Source organism: Brachyhypopomus gauderio, chromosome 1 (assembly GCF_052324685.1).
Source record: "Brachyhypopomus gauderio isolate BG-103 chromosome 1, BGAUD_0.2, whole genome shotgun sequence".
In the NCBI taxonomy this organism is placed as follows: Eukaryota; Metazoa; Chordata; class Actinopteri; order Gymnotiformes; family Hypopomidae; genus Brachyhypopomus; species Brachyhypopomus gauderio.
The window spans coordinates 6,435,333-6,458,245 of record NC_135211.1 but is presented as its reverse complement, the minus strand read 5'-3'; the positions used below and the strand labels follow the sequence as shown (position 1 = coordinate 6,458,245).

General features: G+C 44.9%; 2 protein-coding genes across 4 annotated transcripts in view; one reads left to right on the top strand and one right to left on the bottom strand.

The window, feature by feature from the left end:
* Positions 1 to 289: 289 nt before the first annotated feature.
* Positions 290 to 6,071, top strand: LOC143527758 (retinoic acid-induced protein 2-like). Of its 2 annotated transcripts, XM_077023082.1 has the most exons (3): positions 290 to 657; positions 1,250 to 1,358; positions 4,367 to 6,071. In XM_077023082.1, the coding sequence occupies exons 2-3, from the start codon at positions 1,342 to 1,344 to the stop codon at positions 5,802 to 5,804; spliced, it is 1,455 nt and encodes a 484-aa protein (XP_076879197.1). In that variant the 5' UTR covers positions 290 to 657; positions 1,250 to 1,341; the 3' UTR covers positions 5,805 to 6,071. The 2 variants fall into 2 exon arrangements, with proteins under 2 accessions (XP_076879197.1, XP_076879272.1); XM_077023157.1 differs by lacking the exon at positions 1,250 to 1,358 and having other exon boundaries at positions 291 to 657.
* A 1,164-nt stretch (positions 6,072 to 7,235) lies between these two features.
* The window catches only part of scml2 (Scm polycomb group protein like 2), a 30,639-nt gene continuing 14,961 nt past the window's right edge, over positions 7,236 to 22,913 (bottom strand). Inside the window, exons 8-15 of one of the 2 annotated variants that reach the window (XM_077022927.1) lie at positions 16,551 to 16,846; positions 15,923 to 16,031; positions 14,772 to 14,975; positions 13,827 to 14,003; positions 12,344 to 12,469; positions 10,960 to 11,196; positions 8,439 to 8,593; positions 7,236 to 8,039 (exon numbers count right to left, since the gene is read on the bottom strand). In XM_077022927.1, the coding sequence (XP_076879042.1) occupies positions 7,911 to 8,039; positions 8,439 to 8,593; positions 10,960 to 11,196; positions 12,344 to 12,469; positions 13,827 to 14,003; positions 14,772 to 14,975; positions 15,923 to 16,031; positions 16,551 to 16,846 (1,433 nt within the window). In that variant the 3' untranslated portion in view covers positions 7,236 to 7,910. The remainder of the gene's footprint in view (positions 8,040 to 8,438; positions 8,594 to 10,959; positions 11,197 to 12,343; positions 12,470 to 13,826; positions 14,004 to 14,771; positions 14,976 to 15,922; positions 16,032 to 16,550; positions 16,847 to 22,913) is intronic. The other variant, XM_077022981.1, reaches the window with a different exon arrangement.

The following is a 22,913-nucleotide window of genomic DNA, read 5'->3' as shown; positions in this document are numbered from 1 at the left end:
GTCTAAGGGACCCGGTCAGCGGTCAACACCCCTGACCTCCAGGATTTGGGAGCCTAGGAGTCACGACGGTGAAATAATGCGCCTTTTAGAAACGGGTCAAAAGTGACTGAAAGAACTGACTGTCTCAAGTGAGACAAACGTCTCGCTCGTCCCCGTGTCCTCCAAACCTAATGAAATCATGCAGCTAATGGGACAGTACTGATGAAACCCGGACACAACATCCAGATTAACTACCACTTCATTGTAACACTTTTTAATATCGTAAAAGCAGTAAACAGCGGGTCCACATCATATAGGCTACTTTAACTATTTTCGTTTACAAATAATTATACATAATTTGGAGTAAATAAAAGAACCAAAATGATGGCACTACAGTTAACTGTCTACAACTGTTCAAAACGTATTCATCCTTTAGAAAAAACGTAAATACATGTATGTCGGACTTAGTTGGTCTTGTCGGTAGTTATTTGTGCAGAGATGGGCTGTACAACTGGTGTATCACAACACTGTCCCGTGTTGAGAGGATGAAGGTGATGATGATGCATCTGAACGACGATACTGAACTACGACACTGATACTGAACTACGTTCATAACAAAACTGAATCACAGAAACCGTGAAGGCGGACATTTAAAGACGACGTTTGAACTCTAATCAGGTAAGAAACGATTTTGCGGATCTTTGACTGGACTTGTGACCACTAGATGATAACAGCCGATTAAGGAAGAAACATTTCATGAAGTATAGGCTACGATTATATACTTATAGCCTATAAGTGTAAATACACGACTGGTGTTTCTGATAGTTCGTTGATTGAGAGGTAGGCTGAAAAATATCACCGATCTTTAACAAAGCAGATTTATTCACCGCTGTTTATTCACCTATTTGTCTAGTGTTATAACGCAAATGAAAGAGAAACGGATAAAACAGCCAGAGCTGGGTTTGTACATCATCATTCTCTGTACTGAAATTGTATTTAAAGAACCGAGCAATTAAACACGCAACCAAAGGATTAAATGTAGCCTACTCATTGTATTTCAAATATTAAATTTCATAATTGTAATTCAAGGGAATTTTTCAATGTTTTTAAAATCCTTTAAAGCTCCCCTTATGTAATAGGCTACTGCACCAAAGCATAGAATTACTATTTTATTGCTTTGCAATTTACAAAGCGTTGATTTTTGTTTTAAAAATGCGTTTTCTCAGTGTACTAATGTTTTATGCGTTACTGTTTGGTCTTTCATGAACAGTTAGACTGGAGTGCAGACCGTCCTGTCAGTCCTGTCAGTTCTGTTGTTCTTGTAAAAGTTCGAGTTTAGAAGACACAAAGCCCGCAGCTGCAATGTGGAAGTCATTATGGTAAAGGCCACACTATTCACCCTGCTTTCTTTCACAGAAACAAACTGGCAACAGTAAATACATTAACGTGATCTCGGTACATCTGCACGCATGTTAACCCAAAGACTCCAATTCGCTTTTGAACACGAGTAGATTCACGCTTCCACCACATTGGCACAGACAACTTGTCCACAAACGTGCACCGTCCATGATGCCAAATGTAAGAATGATGTTTTTGAGGTCAATTATTATGTTCAAGCTAGAATGACATCATCCTTGCTTTACCCACTGATGACATTTTTTTATGCCGAACAGATGTGTTGGGATGTACGTGCTGCCCAGTGTTAACTCAGTTTATCAACACTACATGGCTCTTAAGGTTAAACACTTCGTGCCATTTCTTATGTGCAGCGTCATGTCCACGTGAATCCCCGCCTGAAATAATCACGTGTGATATAACTGTTGCTCGTTACACATTTAACCCACCATAAAGGGTAATTCTTCACTCCTAATCTTCTCTGAACGGCACAGCCTCTCTAGGGATGGCCCCCGTGACTTTCCACACGAAGGCCATTAACTTGCACATCCATCACACTCAGACCATTAAGGGTGGGCTCCACTAGGACCCAGGGGCAGGCCCCAGAGGGGGCGTCCTCCCTCATACGCGCAGGCAGGTCTCGTTTCTGCTCTGGTTAGAGCCCGCGGTGACGTATAACCAGTGCCATGCCCTCACACAGACTGCCCTCACACAGACTCTGTCCTCACACAGACTGCCCTCACACAGACTCTGCCCTCACACAGACTGCCCTCACAAAGACTAGCCTCACCCAGAGTGCCCTCACACAGACTCTGCCCTCACACAGACTGGCCTCACACAGACTCTGCCCTCACACAGACTGGCCTCACACAGACTCTGCCCTCACACAGACTCTGCCCTCACACAGACTGTCCTCACACAGACACTGCCCTCACACGGACTATGCCCTCACACAGACTCTGCCCTCACACAGACTGGCCTCACACAGACTCTGTCCTCACACAGACTCTTCCCTCACACAGACTGGCCTCACACAGACTGGCCTCACACAGACTCTGCCCTCACACAGACTGTCCTCGTGCTGATGTTTACTCGCCATTATATCTTCCATAATGCCTCTCAGGAAGCTCCATATCTTACGAGTCAACACAGTGAATAACACATGAATAAAACATTCACAACACGCCAATAACACATGAATAAAACATTCACAACACATGAATAAGTGCATCACCCATAACATGGAAGAAGCAGTAATAGCATGCTTAGTCCCACTGTAGTGGATACACAGTCCCAATTTCTAAGGAAACAATTTTAAAAATATTCATTTTAAATGTGCAGCGATATATTTGAAAGCTATATGAGATGGTAATTATGGATATTTTATGAAGAAAATAGATCCAACAGCAGGCCGACTGCAGCTGAAAAACACTCTTTAGGCTGATTTGCTGTGTTACGCTAAAAAAAAGAGGATGTTTGGAGTTTTTTCCGTTATTACCGAGGAAGAGATGTGAACTGAACAGGCCTGAAAATAAATCAGTGTCTTCCTGGCAGGTACGAGGTGTGCGTGGAAACGCTGAATCGCAGAAGCCTTCGCTTTATGGCGCCGTTTCTTCTGAGCATGTATAAATCACCAACACAGTCAGCGAGCTGCCCAACAGCAAACTGCTGCTTAAAGAGGCGTTTTTTATGCCTGCCGTTTATTTCGCATTTCTTGGCAGGCGGTTAATATTTTTCAGGCTCGTAACGTCACATTGGCGGTGCTGGTGGAGCTATGCGTGCGTTGTTTTCCGAAGGACTTAAAGAAACTCTGTGAGGTCATAATTGAATATTGATGACATCATTTCATTGCCATTGAAGAGAGCGGAGAAGCAGTGGTACTGAAACGCTGGTCTGTTTGAACGTGTCACTGAATATCACAGTGCAGTGTTCAGAAGGGCATCCCATCCTCGGCTCAGATTTAGACGTTTTTGCTCAAGTGTGTTTGCATAGCCAAAAGTCAGCTAAGCCGACACCAACACCAATGATAAAGACCAAGAAACTAAACTGAATTACAGATACTTCCATCTGCATGGAGAGCCTCATAGGGCCACACGAGAAATCATCTTTGAAATCGCATTTGATTTATCCCCTACTTTACTACCGTGGCAGCAACTGGCCCTATTGTTTGTGTGTGTGTGTGTGTGACTGTGAGTGATTTTCAGAGGTTCACCGCAGCCCTCTCAGGCTCTTAATATGAAATGCTTCCCCTTACACAGCTACATATGGGCCTATTACCCCGAGCTTAACCTCCTGTGATGGGAGGTTCCAACCACAGGGGTGGGGGTCAGGATCGTCTCTCAAGTTTCACGGGTTCAACTCAGCAGCTGAGCACCACCAATCAATTCTGAAATTAGCTTCATTTGAAGTGTCCTGGTGATTTATGCTGGATAGGTGCAGCACCTTTGTTGGGGTAATTATACAACAAGCTTATCAGTGAAAGTTTGTCCATGAACTAAAACTCCGGTTTATGTAGTCAGTTTGATGTTTTGCTACGTGTTGCAATCATAGTGTTTCTCTGCATCAAATTTTATACACTGCCATAAATCATATTAATATTCCTTGGATCTGAAAAAAGGCTTTAGGTTGAAATGTTTTGCTGAACTATGTCAACAAGCAGTTTCAGTTATGAAGCTGAACTCTCTGAACCTTTGAAACGTTTCTTCCGGGCTGGGCACGATGCCGTCTAATAATGACTGGGGTTTGGGTATCGCTCTGATTTAGCAAAATCAGCAAAAATTATTTCCCAGGTTCAGCTGTGGTTAAGAACACACCTGATTTGTTTTCTATCAATTTTCTACATTAGTTCCTTCATTCAAAAAAGCACAAAGAAAACAGCATTTCCCATAATGCCAAAGAGAATTCCTGAAAACTACCAGTAAATCAAGTCAATCTGAAATTAGCTGAAATGTTTGATAGCAAATGTTGATGCATCGATTCTGTTCTTTTCCAGGACGTTTTTTTGTTCGGAAGTCATGGGAGACCATCGCAGCGAGACCCACGGAGTCGGAGAGATCAGAAAAACTTCAGTAGGAAGTTCAGACAGATCTGCACACACGCTCTCTTCACAGACATGGAGCAGCAGTTCAAACACAAGCGCGCGACCAGGCCTTCCTTCAGAAGTGGCAGCTGAAGACACTGCCATGTTTGATCTCTTCCCAGAGCCCGCTCTGGCTTTCATTCTCAAAATGGCAGCCTCTCTGCTACAGCCTGGCTGCCTCGGGGGCAGTCCAGTTATGCTGCCCGTTCATCTGCAGGGGGCAGCAGGCGCAGACACCCATGTTAGTCGAACACAAGACACATCTGTCACTGCATCCTGTCCAAGCTCCGTCTCTTTACCACTGATCTTAGATCAGTCACTGTTACAGTATATAAGCTCTCATCTTCTGGCCCAGTCTTCATGTTTGATCCCAGAACAGCAGTGCCACCAGAACCCGTTAGGACCTGGTGCAGTGCTGCGGTCCGCGTCAACGCCGTTGAGTCAGCCTCGGTGTAGCGGCGCTAAATCCAACCCATCTCCTCTACCGCTCGACAGTCCTGCCTCACAAACTGCAGAATTCACAGCAGCTCTCCAAGAACTTTATTCCACCCTTAAAAACCGCGGGACTAGATCGCCGGCGGATCCTGTCAGCGAAACCTTCTTCCACCCAGAGTCAGCTCTGCCCTGTTTACATCCTTCTTTTCCACTCGTTTCCCTCATCCCTCCTGCCACGTTGCTGGTCCCTTATCCTCTCCTCGTCCCTTTACCAGTGCCCCTGCCAATCCCAATCCCAATCCCAATCCCAGTTTCTGACACGACAAAGAGCAAAAGCACCCACATCCCAAAGTCTGACTATTATTTCCTGCAGTTACCCACACGTCCTCCCCCTTCACTTCCTCAGGAAGAAGTTCTTGACCTCTCGGTTAAGTTCAGGCCCGTTCAAACCCAGCGACATCAATGTCCCATCCAAGACTCTGCCTTGGACCTGTCCGTGTCCGGCACGCCATTCGCAGGTTCGTGCGGTAGTGGCATGTCGAAATATCACGTAACGAATTCAACAAATGTAGAGAGAGACATTCGGCCGCTAACGTACTCGCAAAGACGTGTGACCTGTGACACTGATGTAGAGTTTGGCTCACAGTACGAGTGGACAATGGAAGTGGAACACCTCCACAGAAAGAGCACCACAAGGCAGGCAGGTCACAGTGGCAGGGACGCTACCCTAAGACAAAGACCCACAGCGGACATTTCTGTCCAGGACAGCCTTGCTGTCACTGGGAAGATAGCCATAAACCAGCCAAAGGATTACTTCCATAAGAACAAAATTAAGCAGCTAAAGAGGGCGATCCCCCAATCCATAAACACCCACCCCGTCAAAAAACGGCATGCGATGACGTTCCAGCCTGGCTAAGAGATTCACCTCGGGTTCTTCTTCTTGATATAGATACGAGCGAGATTGCACTCGAGTGCTCGGTTACAGACATGGAAGACGTCAGGATCACGTAATGCCAAGTCTGTTTGTTTAAATGAGCTGAATACCTAAATGCATGTTGTTCTTTTTCTTCAAGGCACCAAAAGGTGGATTTTCCTTTGTGTAAGTCCAAGTGGAATAACGAGCCACTTGCTATATTATGTTCGTGTTATAAAGAAACCCACCAGAGCACAAACATCTTTCTTATAAGTTTTAATAAAAAAAGGTGTACTGGCATAAGCCATATTATTCAAATGAGGGCAAATATAATTGGAGAGCGCTGCGTTCATATTAGAATACCTGATGAGGCAAATTTCTTCCACTGACATGATAAAAGTTGAAAAAAAGAACACTTAAATGCAAATGTTTGACACTGTAGAAAAGTATTCCAGTTAATGAAAACTACTTGAACCTGAGTCACAGTCTAAAGGAGGTTTTACAATCTAGAAAAAAAAATATATAAAAAAAAGCATTTCCCTAAAAAGTCAAATCCGATCACCAAAACCTGTTGTAACAACAAGAACACTGCTCATAGAAATAAGAGCTTTCTATGCATTAAATAAATGATTAAACGTTCCAAACATCAACACAGAAATATGAAACCATACCTGGCACAGCATACAGAAACATACAGGTAGCAAAAATTGTGGTGCTTGGGGTTACTAGGCATACGCAGAGTTAGCACCGAGTCTAAACAAAACGACGTTGTTCACAGATACAGTCAGGTGGAAATGCTAAGCTACAAGCCCAATGAGGAATTGCCCGTCAGTTTCTATGGTAACAGAACAGGCCTTCAAATGCCGTAAGCTCCAGACCGGCCCGGGTGAGCCGGGTGGTGTAGTTCCGACATTTTGAACCGAATGAATGAAGTAATGAAAACGAACTCTCACTCCTGTTGCTCCACACAGAGGTCTTAGGTGCCTTTGACCCATATTTCACAAGCTAAGTTGTATGGGGACACATGGATGATTTGTATATGTACGTGTAACACCAGAATTCCTTGTTCGGGGGAAATGATGGCATAATTTTGCAACTGACTAATAAAGAATAACACAGATGAGTAACCTGAGTAAAGTTTTGAACAATAAATAGCAATAGCAACTGTTTAGTTCATTTGTGTTTTCAACTTTTAACTGCTTTTATAGCAAAATGTTATTTTGGTTTGCTGGGTATCATGCACAGAACTCGGGTATACATCTGGTGGTATTAAAGATATAACTGGTAAAACAAGAGACTTATGATAATAAATAGTTTGTATGGTTATTTCAAGAGAACCACATTAAATAAGCTGACAAAAAAGTTTGTAAAATGTTTAACACATACCCTAATGACTAGTGCTGTAGTGTGTTTAATGATTGCAAATGACATTACCCAATGTTTTTCAAAAGTAAAGGGTCAAGTTGGTCCATACTGAATACAACGTAATGGTTTACTAACTGAAGTTGTAACTTGGATCTCTCTCCAGTATTTAGCAGGGAGGAAAAGCAGATCGTCTGTGTCATTATGAACAGTCATCAAAGCTCTGTCGCAGTGTATGGGCAGAATAAGAACCCTATGCATAAGACAAAGAAATCCTTTGGGATTCAGCTGAGTCCACTGTTGCCTGTGACTGTCTTTCTCGTGAAAGCAGGTGCTGAGGTCGTCTGTGGTGGCTTGTAATTGGGCTTGAAGATGGTGCCGGTGTGCTGAGAAGAGCATTATGCCCCCTGACCTGAGAGGAACTCTACACTCTGCCAGAATTGCGAATTTCATCGAACTCCCAAGAGTGCAGAGGCTTTGGCAATGTGAAATCCTGTTTTACGACTGTTGTTGCTGGTTTTACAATGTTCAAACCTCGGCTAGCCACATTTTTGGACTTGTGGAACGTCTTAAATTTAGACAACTTAATTTTTTTGGCGTATGCCCAAGCAGACTGTGTAGCTTCACGCCAGCTCTATCCAATCCCGTACATCTTCACTCCTTCACGGACTCGGACTCCGAGGGGACTTGGAGCAGTCTGCTGCCCCCTGCTGGAGCCTGTGTGTTTGTGCTGTGTTGAAGACGAGCCTACTGTTGTTTCCCTTGTTTGAGTTTCTCGATGTGATGGCAGAGTTTAAGAGCAGGACCCAGTTTCAGGCCCATGTACTTCATGATCATGTCACTCCGCAAGAGCATTAAAGCCTTGCCATCAATCTCCTGAAAAAAACACAACCATACAAAAACATTATTAATATAAGAAGTAAAATGCTATCTAATAAATAAGCTCAGTTATTCCCAAGAAAACACACCACAAATACAAATATCGCAGTTGGTCAAAATGTGTAATGGGCCATAACAATTCAAGAGCTGATAAAAGCTGCTTCAGAAAGGGATGTAAATGTTGAAGGCACTGAAAGCGCTGAACCACGGAACAGCAATGCAGCTATCCCGAATCCTCAGGTGACAGCTTGCTTGGCAGATGGTGAGAATTCTCACTGAAGGTGCTTCGTATGCAGTCTTTGACAGTTCTCTTCAAGCAAATCATCCTTATGTAGACCGAGCTGGTTTCCTGTCAGATGTTATGGATATTTTGATGGAACATTAAATGATGCTCACGTGTTTTCTGAAGAGCTCAGCGTGAGGCGCTAGAGCCTGAGGGTCAGCGTCACGCACAAACTGCATCACTTCCTCTATGGTCCAAGACGATGGGCCTCTATTGGTTGCCTCTCGTTCTGTTGCCTGGTGTTCGGGACCAGTAGTAGAGCTTGCAGCTGACCACCACACACACACACACACACACACACACACACACACACACACACACACACACACACACACAGACACACAGATTTTACTTTCAGTTTTCACATTACACCTTTCACTCAACTTTGTTTGGTACATATTATTTTTGATTACTGGCATACAGTTCAACAACAATGGCTTACTGTTCTCTGTAATGATACCAGCTTACATTTGTCAAGCTTATTTCATTATCTTGAAGTGGCTCAAAGAATGGTTCAGCCTGAAAGGCCTTTAATGGGAGAGTGCTGACCAAGCCAGGAACTATGCTAATCACATTACTGGACAAAGGCCACAACGGCAAAGAGATCCATCTGTGCAGCATATCACAGCAGAGGGCAACAGCGGCACAAACGAAAAAGCACTTTATCCCGCTGCACGTTTTTTCCAGTGTATTTGTCAAGCAGTGAACCTCAGAATCTGAAGCTACAGCAACATGTATCATAAGAAGGCCAGCACAGAGTGGAACTTCACACATAAATGAGCAAAAAAAGAGAGAAAACCCACAAAATGTAGGGTGCATCATAAATAAATGTGCAGCACAAGTGAAGTTTAATTTTGGTGTGCCACAAGGGTCTGTGTTTGGGCCCCTGATTTTTAAAAATATGCTACCTCTGTGTGAAATTATTTGTAAACATACTGCTAGTTTCCACTGCTACGCTGATGGCAGATATATGGCTCAGCCAAACCAGAAGAAAAATATCAGCCTAAAAAGGTCCCATACCAACATTTTTCATTTATTTTATATTTTTCTACTTGTTTGTACGGCTTTACATTCCAAGAACTCTTTCTGACTTCAAATGAATGGGTACATTTCTGATACTTCACCTTTAAGATATGATAAATGAGCCATGTTCCAATTGGCTGCCCTGTAGTGTGTTCCATTAAAAAAAAACACAGTTGGCAGGGTTAACTGCTTTAGGTTGAATAGGCAGAGATATGTAAACGAATGTGCTCTTGAGACGTCACTGCAAGTGATTTCAAAATAAGCTGATTTTGCAGCTTAGATGCCATATAAGGACTATATGGACCTGAGGGAGTGAATAATGTGTTTTGAAACTTGGGCTCACCAACAGACAGGATTAAGCTTGCTCATTATGTAGCAAGTCTTAACGGTTTCCCAATTATGCCATGTTTAACGAGCTTGGTTTATTTATGGATCCCAGTCTCTCATTTGAAGCTTCTAGGGCAGCCTATCCCCACCTCAGGAATATTGTAAAGATTGGAAACAACCACATGGATGCATGGATTTTCTGTATCAAGAAATGTTAGTATTACTTCCACCTTGGACTACTGTAATGCCTTATGACATGGTTGTACCATTAAGAGTATAAACAAGCTCCAGTTAGTTCAACATGCAGCAGCCTTATTGTTAGAAAGTTTGATCATATTATTCCATCTTAGCTACACTGCATTGGCTCCCAGGAAAATTTCACATTGATTATAAAAATACTTCTAATGACCTATAAAGCATGAACTAGTCTTGCCCTACAGTAAAATCCACACTCTGTATATTATGATCCACCACGCCGGCTTAGATCAAAAGGCGTAGGCTCTCTGTTAGTATCTAGAGAAAGGAAATCTGCCTCGGGGGCACAAACTTTTCCCATAAATCTCCCAAGCTATGGAATAACCTTCCCGTCAAGTATTCAGGCTCGAATGTTTAAGGCGAGGCTCTGAAAGCCTCTTTGTTTGATCAGTCTTTTTATTAAATGCCTCTCATCTTAGGTTTAGGTGTAGACGTAGTGGTTCATGGATCACATCTACACATTATCATAAGAGTTATGGTAAACTGGGGTGCTGTGTTGATGTCACTGCACCTCTTTTCTGTCACTCAGAGTTTTTTTTGTTGCTAGGAGCGGAGAAGTGCTGATGTTCCAAGGGGCTCTCATATCTGTGTTACCTTCTGGCTCTGCCTTTTTAGCTGTGCAGCCATAGTTAGATCTACCAGAGTCCTTCCACATTACATACCCATACTTTACTTTCATAAAATCTCTTAGGGAGGTTTTCCTCATCTCTGCCATCTTTGGCTTGGAGGTCCTTCAAGACCATCGTTTTGAACATCTACACATTTAGTCCACTTGAGAATAACACCTTTCTCAAGTCATCACTGTCCCAGTGTCTCAGAAAAATATCCTAGAAAAAGCACCGTTTCAGAAAATCTCCAGCACTGACCTAATTTTGAGGCCACCCTTTCACTTCAAGACGCATTCAATGCCCAGAATGGGGACAAGGAGTCTTTCGATTTACATACACAAACAAAACGTCGTAAATAGCATTGCCCGCAGGTACCGTCAAGCCTTCAAAAGTAAACATTTGGAAAGTGAAACTCTCTTACATAGCGTACCTTCCACTCGTCTGAGGGTGCGCGTGGTAGCCACCTCGGCCGGGTTGGAGGTGACGCGGCGCAGTAGTGGGGGCTGAGATGTGTAGTGCGAGCTGCTTCCAGCTGGGCCACGGTACTCTGAGTTGCTCCGCAGGGCAGGGGGCCGAGACGCCGCAGGTGCTGTGTCCATGGCCCCCTCTGAGAAAAGCTGCTCTGTTGAAGAGCCATCTTCAGCGTGGGGGAGGGGTTCTGCTCGGAAGGAACAGATAAAGAGGGCGCGTGAGTGGGAACTTCACTTTTAAGGGCACACACTCTGGAGTGTACACTTAAGGCACAGTGCATTACAGCCCTGCAGAGACCACATCATAGTAGCAAAGTGTAAGGGTGCTGAAAACCAGTATCAATCAGAATCTGATGAAACACACATTCCACGCACTAACCAAAGCATTATTTTAAAATATCTCTCTCATACAGACACACACGCACACACAAATCTGACACAGTACAGATCAAATGACTTATAGCTCGGTCTTGCTGAAGAAAACACACACATACACCTCACCTAGATGACTAAATTACATAAATCACCGCCTTAAATTAACCAACAGCACAAAATAAATTTCAATAGCTGGGCTACGTCGGAGGTGCTTAATTGGTTAACAACGTGAACGCTTTAATTAGACATGGGGAGAGCTTTGATCGTGTGGAATGGATGAATGGCTAATGGCGGAGTGAATGGAAGCACTGAACTCCTGCCACAGGACTTTCAACTGCAGCAGCAGGAACCTCTCCATCCTGCCAATTAACTCAAGTGCTTCTGCTCACAAGAATGCTGCAAGATCCCTCTCGTAAGAGGCACAGTGGGTGTCTGGCCAAGGACACGCTGGCTTTCGCCTCTGCGGTGAGCTACGCTGCAAAAAACTGTTACCCCGGCGCAGTTTCGCTGTGTTAAAGTGAGGATTTCACCACCCTAATGCGGGCTGGTGGGTGAACGAAATGTTGCACGTACACAATTGCGTTGAAATCGCGTAACCATTTGTTTGTTGACGTGTATTTGTTGGCGCGACACCATGTTTGCCGTGCTTCATAGCGAAACATGCTAACTGCTTTTTAGCTGCGCGGTTTAGCATGACGTCGTACTAACTGTACTTTGCAGCTTGACGTCATGCTAAACCGGCAACCCCAACTTCAGTTTCACCTACTTTATTATTGCGTGGTGGAGTGAACTATTTAAGCGTGTGCCAAATGTCGCGGGCCCAGCTAGATCTGCCGAAGTCCTACATCTCTGATCTGGGGCCAGATCCACAAAGCACATCCAATGGCCTTATTAAACAAGCCAGATGACTGAACAGCTGCATGTGATGCACTACAATGTGAGCGCCACTCGTGAGCGTACCTTCTGAAGTGTGGGCATCTGTTCTCTGTGGCTTTGGCGACATCGGGGAATTATAAGTGGAAGAGTCTTTGGCGAAGCGTCTCCTACCCTGTGCTATAGATACAGCTTCTGACATCTCTTCCTTCACTGCAGGGCAAGACAGGAAATAAAACAGTTGTTGTCCATTACAAACAGACAGTTGCATGTGTGTGTCAATCGTTATGGTGCCCTGGTTTAATAATTACTGCATATAATTAGAATATTTTGTTCTGTTCCACCATATTGTCTGAGGATATCTCACTGATGTCTTTAAAATCATCTGCACACATACCAGATGTAATACCTGAATATTACCTCAAAGAGACACATGATTGAACGAGACCTCTGCTGAACCACTGATTACACAACTGACCCTTGATCCCCAAAGTCCCAATCAAACCTTCCATTTACAACTGAGATCATAAAAAAGGTTGTAGCTCAGCAGCTACGATAATGGGACAGTAGGAAACATGGGCAAGAAAAAAAAAACTTTTTACGGTTTTTAAACGTCACAGACAAAATGGTCCATTACTGTGTTCTGTCCAGAGCAGCATGTCTAGACGTGTGAAATCACTGTTAGTTGTGACAACACACAGCACAACGTTCTAGTAGATAGGCTAAGGTTTGGGAAGTGGAGGCAAGATGCTGGTCTAAATTCGGTTCATGAAAATCCATTGGTTTTTCACTCCAGTGTTCTTATATGTTCACTGCATGTCCCAATGTTCGAGATGCTATAGCTGAAAGCAAATGTCCAAATTTCACGACGAACTGCGTAATTTCACTCATGTTTAATGTCAGGCTGAATGTATAAAAGGTGTACTCTCACACTCAACTCCAAGACGACGAGTGAAATCCCTGACCCTGAAGATACCACACAGCCTGTATCTTTGACATGTGCCCAATATGCCTTTATTACTCCTGTCTTGCCACGTCTGGTCTGGTGCTTCGGCTTAGTCTTACTCTGGTGGTTTTACGTATCAAAATCCCACTGGCTCTATGGCCCAGAGGACGACGGCCTCCCCTTTTACAGGCCACATCATCCCTGACTTACTCTTGGGGATCTTTTCAGAAAGCTACTTTGGGGACAGTGTCTGGTACACAAAGGACTAAACAAACAACCGCACTGAGTGGCACCAGACATGCCACAACCTTGACCTTACTAACCTGCTCTTACAGAAGAAGCCACATGGACTGTTCAAATGGCACGTTGCATGCTGGTGTTTGCTTAAAACGACTGCGGCAACACTATCAATTTAAAACCTTTTAGCATGAGAGAAGAAACTTGAGAACCTCCGAGATTAGTAAAAAAGTGGACAATGGTGAAAAACGTAAAAGTTTTCCAAATTGCAACGACCGAATTGCACGCGGCTCAGTGTCCTGCTAGCCAAAAGACCCCCCCCCCCCCCCCCCCCCAAGATGTCCCCGACGCCCACGGTGCCCCACTGGCCCCCAGGCGGACGCGCACCTGACTTGTTGCTGTCGTAGGGTCCGTGTGTGTTGGTGTGGAGGGGGCTGAAGGGCTGACTGCTGAACAGGCTGTCACACTGCAGATGGTGACACAGGGTCTCCAGGAAACGCAGCACAAACGAGGCACTGGGGGCGCGAGGAAGCTTGACGTAGTGGATCCCTCCATCTGAGCGAACTTGGGGGGTGGGGGGAGTGAACAGAGAGAGACGCAGAAATCATGAATTAAAAGGGCAATCTGGATGTAGAAACTGTAATAAGCACCAAATCATCAGTTTTATTACAACTTAATTAAATACCGTGAGAACACAGGAGTAAAGTTCTAAAGTACGTGTAAAGCTTTAGGTGAATTTGTGCTTGTCTGTGAATGCAACAGCAGCATTACAATAGCCAGTACTGCATTAGAGGAGTAGTTAGAGAGGCTCTTGCCCCGGCTCTCCAGACATAAGGGGGGCAGCTTTGTTGCTGCTTCCAGTCTTCCTTTGTGAGGGTCTGGATAAATTAGGGAGTCAGTCCATCACAGCAGATGGCCTCGCCAACATAGTCACTACCCCACCCGACACACACACACACACACACACACACACATGCGTGCACACACACTCCCAGCCTCTGGGGACAGCCCCAATCAAACGCACCAAACCAAGTTACACAGACATGTCATTCTTCATTACCTTCAGCCAAATTACATCAGCTGTGCACACACACACACAGGCTTCCACACACACATACAAAAACACACAATTGTTCCTTTTACTCCCTGTTATTAACATACACAAACACACGAGTTTCCGCATTATCACAGACAACACATACAACACCATGTTTTAATAGTACTTTTCAGGTACGTGGCACACGTGCACACACACACACACACACACATACACACACACACACACACACACACACAGGCCTTCTGACTGATTCCCAGACGTCTCCGGCTTACCTCGGACGATCTCGCCACCATCGGACTGCGACTGCAGGAAAGTGAAGAGGGCTTTGGGCTGATAGGCGCAGTCCACGCAGGCCTGCACGGCATGCTGCAGCACCGTGTTGACCGGACCCGGCCCGAAATGATCTGGGAGCTGGAGGGTGAGCTTCCGGTCCAGGTGCGGCCCGCAGTCACCGTGCTTGTTCACGTAGACACACACTGTGGGGTGGGGGCAAAACACAGATGTGTTGATGTGTGCGCAGTCGCAAAGACACAAGAACTCACGCAAACACGTTCACATACATATGAAAGTCACTCACACACACACATACACACAAACACACACACACACATGGATGTTCATGTTCACAGAGACGCACAGTGGTCGGACGATTTACATTAATTTACTTCAGGAAGTGCAGTACTGATGTACTCGGATACAGACCTCCGAATGCAGACAATAATAGAGTTAAAAAAACATTCAGCAATTTTTTGTTTTTATTAATTTGTTGTAACTTATAAGATGCAAGCAAATGTGCCCAACATATCACATTTCATGTATTAGCTTATTTCTGCTCTCTAAATATCAGCCACTGAAAACCCCATATGGGCTTCTGCACTTGTTCTTGTACAAGCACACACTTGTGCACAAACAAGCACACACTTGTGCACACATACGCACCTTCACAATCACACACACACAAAACCAGTGAGTGAAAACGGGTGACCCTGCGCAGACAGTAATTTGTGGGTGTGTGCTTAAGATTTATAAGCACTATAAATTCCTCTATATATCCATGACACACCTACGCGTCTGTACCAACGGCCTCCTGCACCCGGCCCAAACCCATTTCCCCACCGTCTCATTCTGTCGGTAGACAGCAGTACAGGGGTCTACACTGATGAGAAATCCCAACCTGAAATAACCAATTTAGGACCGTTTTTATAATCCCATTATGTCATTTATAGGACTTAAGCCAGACATCATAAATGCCTGCAAAAATTGAATTCATTCATTCAGCGACTGAGAATAAAATGCACAGACGTAAGAGCCCCCTCTTCATCAAAGGTCTGCTGGTTATTATGAGCAGCCACGGGGCTGATGAGGGCATGCCGACCCGGACAGGAAGAGGTTCGGAGGGACTGGACCCTTTTTGAGGCTTTACCTGTGGACACCACTCCAGAGTCTTTGGTCGCCTGTAGAGTGGACAGTCTGCCGTCCAAGACGGAGGACATGGACGCGCCGGACAGGGACTGAAGGACTCTCTGTTTCCTCTGAGAGACAGATGGAGAGACAGAAATATGTAGGATAATGTAAAAATATGCAGCAACGTGTCATCGCCTGAGACAGTGACAACCTCTCCTTTCCTCTTTCCCATCATTATACCACCCTTACACACACCACGCTCTAGACACACACACATACCCACACACAGACCACCCCCCACCCACTACACACACACATCCTCCTCCACACACACACACACACACACACACACACACACACACACCTCTGCAGCAGAGTTGTGAACTTTCTGCCATCGTTATCACACGGCTGTTGTTGAATTATTCACTTATTTCAGCTTGACCTACATTTCATTTTCTATCAACGAAAGTGACATTGTGTGACGTTCTGTAACTGCTGGGCCCACACAAGAGCTAGAATGGGACATATCTCCTCCACCCACACCACCACACCCTCTACGTACTGCTCTCCACACACACACACACACACACACACACACACACACACACACACACACACACCACCCCTACTCCACCCATGGCTGCTACCTTGCTGCCTGGCTTGGGTCCTCTCTTCTTATGTGGCCTGGGCTGGGCGGAGGCGGGGCCGTGGGCGGGGTCAGTGCTCTTTCCCACGCCCCCCTGCTGGCCCTGCGTGTTCTGGGCCGCGGCCTCGGCGGCGGCCTTCAGCATGGCGATGGTCTGGCTCTTGGGCCGGCGGCCACGCACCCCCTTACGCACGGGCAGGGGCGGCAGAGGGTGGGGCAGGCGGTACGGAGACTGCATGGAGCAGCGGGACGATGCCGGCGGGCACAGAGGCGGAAACACAGCCTTGGGGAGAGGGACTGGACACACACACACACACACACACACACACACACACACACACACACACACACACACACACACACACACACACACAGCCTGAGTTAGAACAGACACTTAGAAAAGACTGCAAGAGCACATAACACTGACACGCCTTGATTAAAATCACACCCACCTATACAAATAAAACACCCTACTCCCTGGAAATGTGTACTTTACTACAATTTTGACTATCTCTACATCTCTTACTACTCACCAGGATATATATATATATATATATATATATATATATATATATATATATATATATATATATATATATATATATATATATATATATATATTATACACACACAGACACACACACACACATATATTCAAAGAGGGAGAGAGATCTTCAGAATTGCAGTGAAGTACATGAGTACATAGGGTTTCCAGAAAAACAGGACACAGAAGGACCTTCATCAGTTGTGCAGGCCAAGTGCTTCTGTGTTAGTAGAAGGGCCAAGTTCACATAAGCCGGTATAAACTGGTCCGTCTTCCTAATAATTCAGAAGCACTTTGCGTGCACAGCTGATGGAGGACCTCTGTCTGAAACATCCTGTTTCTCTGGAAACCCTGTGTACTTCATAATTCTGTATATTCCTAAACACACACACACACACGCACACACGCACACACACACACACACACACACGCACACTCGCACACACGCACACACGCACACTCAAGGGGGCAACTTTAAAATAACCAGTCCATGTATATATGCTCCGTCAACAAGTCCCAAGTTTAAATGTTCAGAAGTGACTTAAATACATGAATAACCACAAACACTCTAAATAAATCATTTTCAGAGAACAGCTTTAGACTCTGACATGCAGATGAATCATGTGCAGTTCTTCTATGCATTTTATACTGTGAAATACTACGAGACATCAGTACGATACAAATGCAAATGTGAAACAGATGTCCAATATCAACAGTGTATAATTGTATTAGGTTTTTCCCCCCCATACATAAAAAAATGCCCTGAGTGTAAAGCAGTATACAAACCCTTTACTAGACAGGATCAAACGGAGAAATGCATGATGGGAAAAACAAAAACATCTTTGATCTTTCCTCTCTGGACTGGTCCAGTCAGGGGTTCAGTTTCTCACAGGGGTTTTGCATATTGCAACTGTCACATTCCTGGTGTGTGATTGGCTCCAGTTTTAACTGACACACACGTGCACCAATCAAAGGAGCCCTGAGGCTAGCTCTTATGGTAAGATCCTATCAGCTGAAACATCACTTCTGCTTTCAAACTGTCCTTCTGACAACTGGTGTGCAGTTCAGTAAACATAAAATAGAGTTTTTGGAGCACAGCTGCCTTTTGAAGCGTGGGGCCTGTGTGTGTGTGTGTGTGTGTGTGTGTGTGTGTGTGTGTGTGTTTCAATATGACTAGACCCTCGTTCACTCTATGGTTAAAGGTCTGCTCTCTGCTGATTGCAAGAAGACCTCATTAGGAGGAACTATGTCTGGTCGAAAAGGTCACATGACTGACGCAGTAGGTGTTTTTGAGGATTTTCAAGCCTTGTTGTGCAAACACGGATAGGTCAGCGTCATACTGACAGACCATGGTGCTTTTGAACACGGTATGAAGGGTCTGCCAGTGACCCAAGTCTCCTCAAAACACGCCGCACCGGTATAGTGAGAAACGGTACTCTTAAATTGCTCAAACTGAAGTCCACGAAAGTGGGGCTGGTGGTGGGCATGTTTGAGGTTCTTATCACTCCCTACTTGGCTTAAATATCCAGACACAGGAACCATTATGATTCTCTTCATCTCTAAGGAAAAAAAGCCTCCGGTGTTGTGGAACAACACCATGCTGTTCTGGTAAAAAAAATATTAATGAAATTGGTAAAATGGCTGGGTTTTAGAGATGGAACAACACAAGATTCTCTATACTGATCCAATAACAATATCTCTTATTTGCATGTTTAATGCTTATTCGGAATATCCAGCTAAACGCTGATTTACATTTTTTGTGCAAACAGAATATGTTAAAGTGCTTTGCTTGTTTGGTGAATCTTTCTCCTCTATGGCTCCGTTTGTCAGGTTTATGCTCTCCTGAACCCTGAACTTCCTGCATGTTAAGGTCCAACAGGAAACATCATTGTTTTTTTTTTTTTACGGAACAAATTTATAAACAAAAACACTGTTGGTCACCGTTCCATGGTGGTAAACAGTGCTAAAATGCTATTTTATCTCATTTAAATGCTCTCACTAGAAGGCAGATAACCTCTTACCCATAGTGTCTCCACACCGGTTATCAAAATGATAGCAATCTAAACCATCACTCATATGTGAGTGCGTGGATATTTACATTAATCATAATACTGTGGTTAAACTACATTGGCATATAAACAGGGCTCAAACTAGTCTGGCTGTAATCACGTGTGATGGTGTTGCTGTGCTACTCTCCGCCTGGATGAGCGGCTTTGTAGATTCGTGGTTTCCTGAAATTTTTCATTTTTATCCGATATCGATCAGATTCCGATACGTGGCACTGGATTCACTCGAGATCAGAGAGGAGAAAGTGACTGCAATAGAGGAGGTGACTAGAGTGAAGAAGATCTGTTGTTACTCTTTTAAATGCAGATGCTTGTTCATCCAAAATTCATCAAACGATTCTAAAAGGGTGTGATGCTAAAATATTTATCTCAAGTCCAAGATTCAGCCAGCTCAATCCAAACAGCACTAATGGGCACAATTCCTACCCTTTAGCCTCTCTCTCTCTCTCTCTCTCTCTATCTGTGTGTGTGTGTGTGTGTGTGTGGGTGTGTGTCAGAAAGAGAGAGAGAGAGAGAGAGAGAGAGAGAGAGATGATGTCAAGAGTATCAGATATCTGCAATTCAAAGTGTCAACCAATGCATCAATAGAGGTGTAAAATGGCATGAGGAGAAGCTTTGTTAAAAACCAAACAAAAGCACAGAGCCCCCCCCCCCCCACACACACACACACACACAAACCCCCACACACACCCTGCACTACTCCCCTCTCCTCCTCTCTCCCTCCGTCCTTCATGATTGGCTCCGTACTGCACATCTCAATGGGATCAGATAAAGTGCTCATATTTCAGACAGGCTGAAAGGGCGACAGTACCAGCCAGCTCTCCTAAATACATCTGGGATTGTTCCCAGGACCATAGGACACACACACACACACACATATAGACACTCTCACAACCACACACACACACACACACACACACACACACACACACACATACACTCACAACCACACACACACACTCACAGAGACACACTCAAACACACACACACACACTCTCTCTCTCAGAACCACACACACACTCACAAACAAACAAACACACACACACACACACAGAAACTCTCAGAACCACACACACTCACAGACAGACACTCACATATACACAGACACTCTCAACACTCAGACACACACTCACACACACTCTCAGAACCACACACACAATCAGACAAACACACACACACACACTCTCAGAACCATGCACACACACATATACACACAAAGACAGACATATGTACACACACACACACACACACACACACACACACACACACACACACACAGAGCCATACAGATGCACACACATGCACTTACACCCTCACAGACACACACACTCACAAATCCTACACACACACAGACACTCTCAGAGCCAAACACACACACACAAATACACACATACACACTTAGTTACATAGTGTGCATAGTGTGTTACTCTGCTGCACAGAGACATTCATACTTTAACACAGACACACATGCACCCTCTAACAAACATACACAAATATACACATGCAGCACACAGCCACAAATATAGGTTTACACACTCTCATGCAGCTAAACACACATGGACAGAACCATGCACACAGATGTACACACATAACAGAATTACAGAGATACGTTCACACAGACACACGCTACACATATATGTTCACACACATAGATACTCCCATACACACTCAACAGTGAAATATGCACATATTCACACAGACATACACACATATTCACAGATCCATACAGGCACGCAGACATCCATACATTCGCATATGTTCACACAGCCACAAACACACATTCAGACATACACACATTCATACAGACATACGCATGTTCCGACGGACGGACACAGACACACACACACACACACACGCAGGGCCAGGGGCACAGCTGTCTCCCCTGGGCAGCTCTCTGGGGAGGCGAGAATGAACGCAAGAGAAAAGGGAAGAATAGATGAATTTTTCACTAAAGCCCCAAGTCTGGAGGTAAATCGCTCTAATCACATTGGTGAGAATAAAGCCGTCCAATAAAAACACTTTTCAAAACCAGAATCATGGTGATGAGAGTTTAGGGCTCCGTGAGACGGGCACTAAAGCAGCCTTCAGTTCATTCTCGGTGTATTATTATAAACCCTGAACTGAAACTTACACAAATACATTTTTTTTACCTCACCACCGAGTAAATCTGACATGTTAGAAAAATGATTTCGATACGTAAATAAAATCCGAGACCTTTGCCCAACCCACGTCCCAGTGGACTGGAAGGAGATCAGATTTCTGTTCCATTAATCATCTGTTAATTACAGAACCATGCGGGGCTGATCAGGGTTCTCCACGCCAGCAGAGCAGCCGGTGACCTTCTGGCTTCAGGGGAGGGCCGGCGGAGGCATAGAGTCGTCACTGCCCCCAAGCAGGGGCCAGACCGGTTCTGGTACTGTGTGGCACTGGGGGAGTGTGGGATGAATTGGGCCACAGCTGGCCTCATAACTCTATCCCTCCCACCCTGGATCCACTCCACCCTGCACAAATACTACCCATGCTGCCCACTGAGAACTAGAACCACATGTGGGTGTGTGTGTGTGTGTGTGTGTGTCTAAAGCGAGAAAATGCCTCATACTTCGAGTGATTAAATTAAACAATGTAATAAGATACTGAAAGTCTCAATAGCTACTTAAATAAGACAAAAACTCGGTTAAACTGAATATAGAATAAAAATGCTGCTCATTTAGTGAAATACTTAACAATTGGTGGGAAAATGCAGAACCGACAGCGATATTAGATTAATAACAGTTAAAAAAACTGAAAAATAAATTCCAAATTCAAATTGAAAAGTTTTTTTTACAACTAAGCTCATAAGACATAATCCAACTGGTTTATTTTTATCAGTTATCTGTTAAACAGATTTGCAAAATCTATAATTTTCCCCCCAAACATTTCACGAAGGGCTAAATAAAACCAAATGTTACAGGTATAAGTAGTTCTTATAACTCTGTAAGGTTGGCCCATCTCAGCGGAACAAAGCTGCGTCCACCTCTGATGAGCGGCGCGAGACCACTTCTCCTGCACGCGCGGGCGGGCGCGAGCGACACAGACAAAAGCTCGAGACACAACTCACCCGAAAACGCCTCACCGGCGCGTCAACTTTCAAATTTCCGCGTCTCCTGCGCAAATAACCGCATGTGTCTCGTCGGTGTCTCGTCCTGTCGGTTTTTGTAAATTGAAAACAATGCTCAAACCTCGGCAGAGTTTAAAAAATAAAAATAAACAAACCGTTTCGCGACCCGTTATGATTCTCCGGTATCGACAGCAGCGCATAACAAAAGCTTCAGCCGGCGAAGCGCGAGCCGGCGCGCGCAGTGAATGGGCAATAAGTAATTAGCATGGAGGAGGGGATGAGAGGAGGAGGAGGAGGAGAGGAGGAGGCTGGCGGGGGGTGAGAGCGGGGGGAGAAGGGTATGCATGTTATCAGAGGCTAGTATTGACAGCAGACATCAGTCTCCTGCCTTTCTAAGCCCCTCCCAAGCGTTCGGGGGGGGGGGGGGGGGGTAAAAGGTTCAAATGGATCAGAGCCCCCCGACTCGGGCGGGCGGGGGGGGGGGGGCACAGAGCCTGTTGGCCGCATTAGCGCCCTCAGACGTCCGTGGAGGGGGGGGGGGGGACCCACCGTAACCCAAACCCATTGAGAAGTCCCGGGAGAACCGGCTGACAGACAGCTTTAAGTAAGCAGGAAACACTGGCAAAAAAATACCGCACGTCTGCCGCGAGAACACCG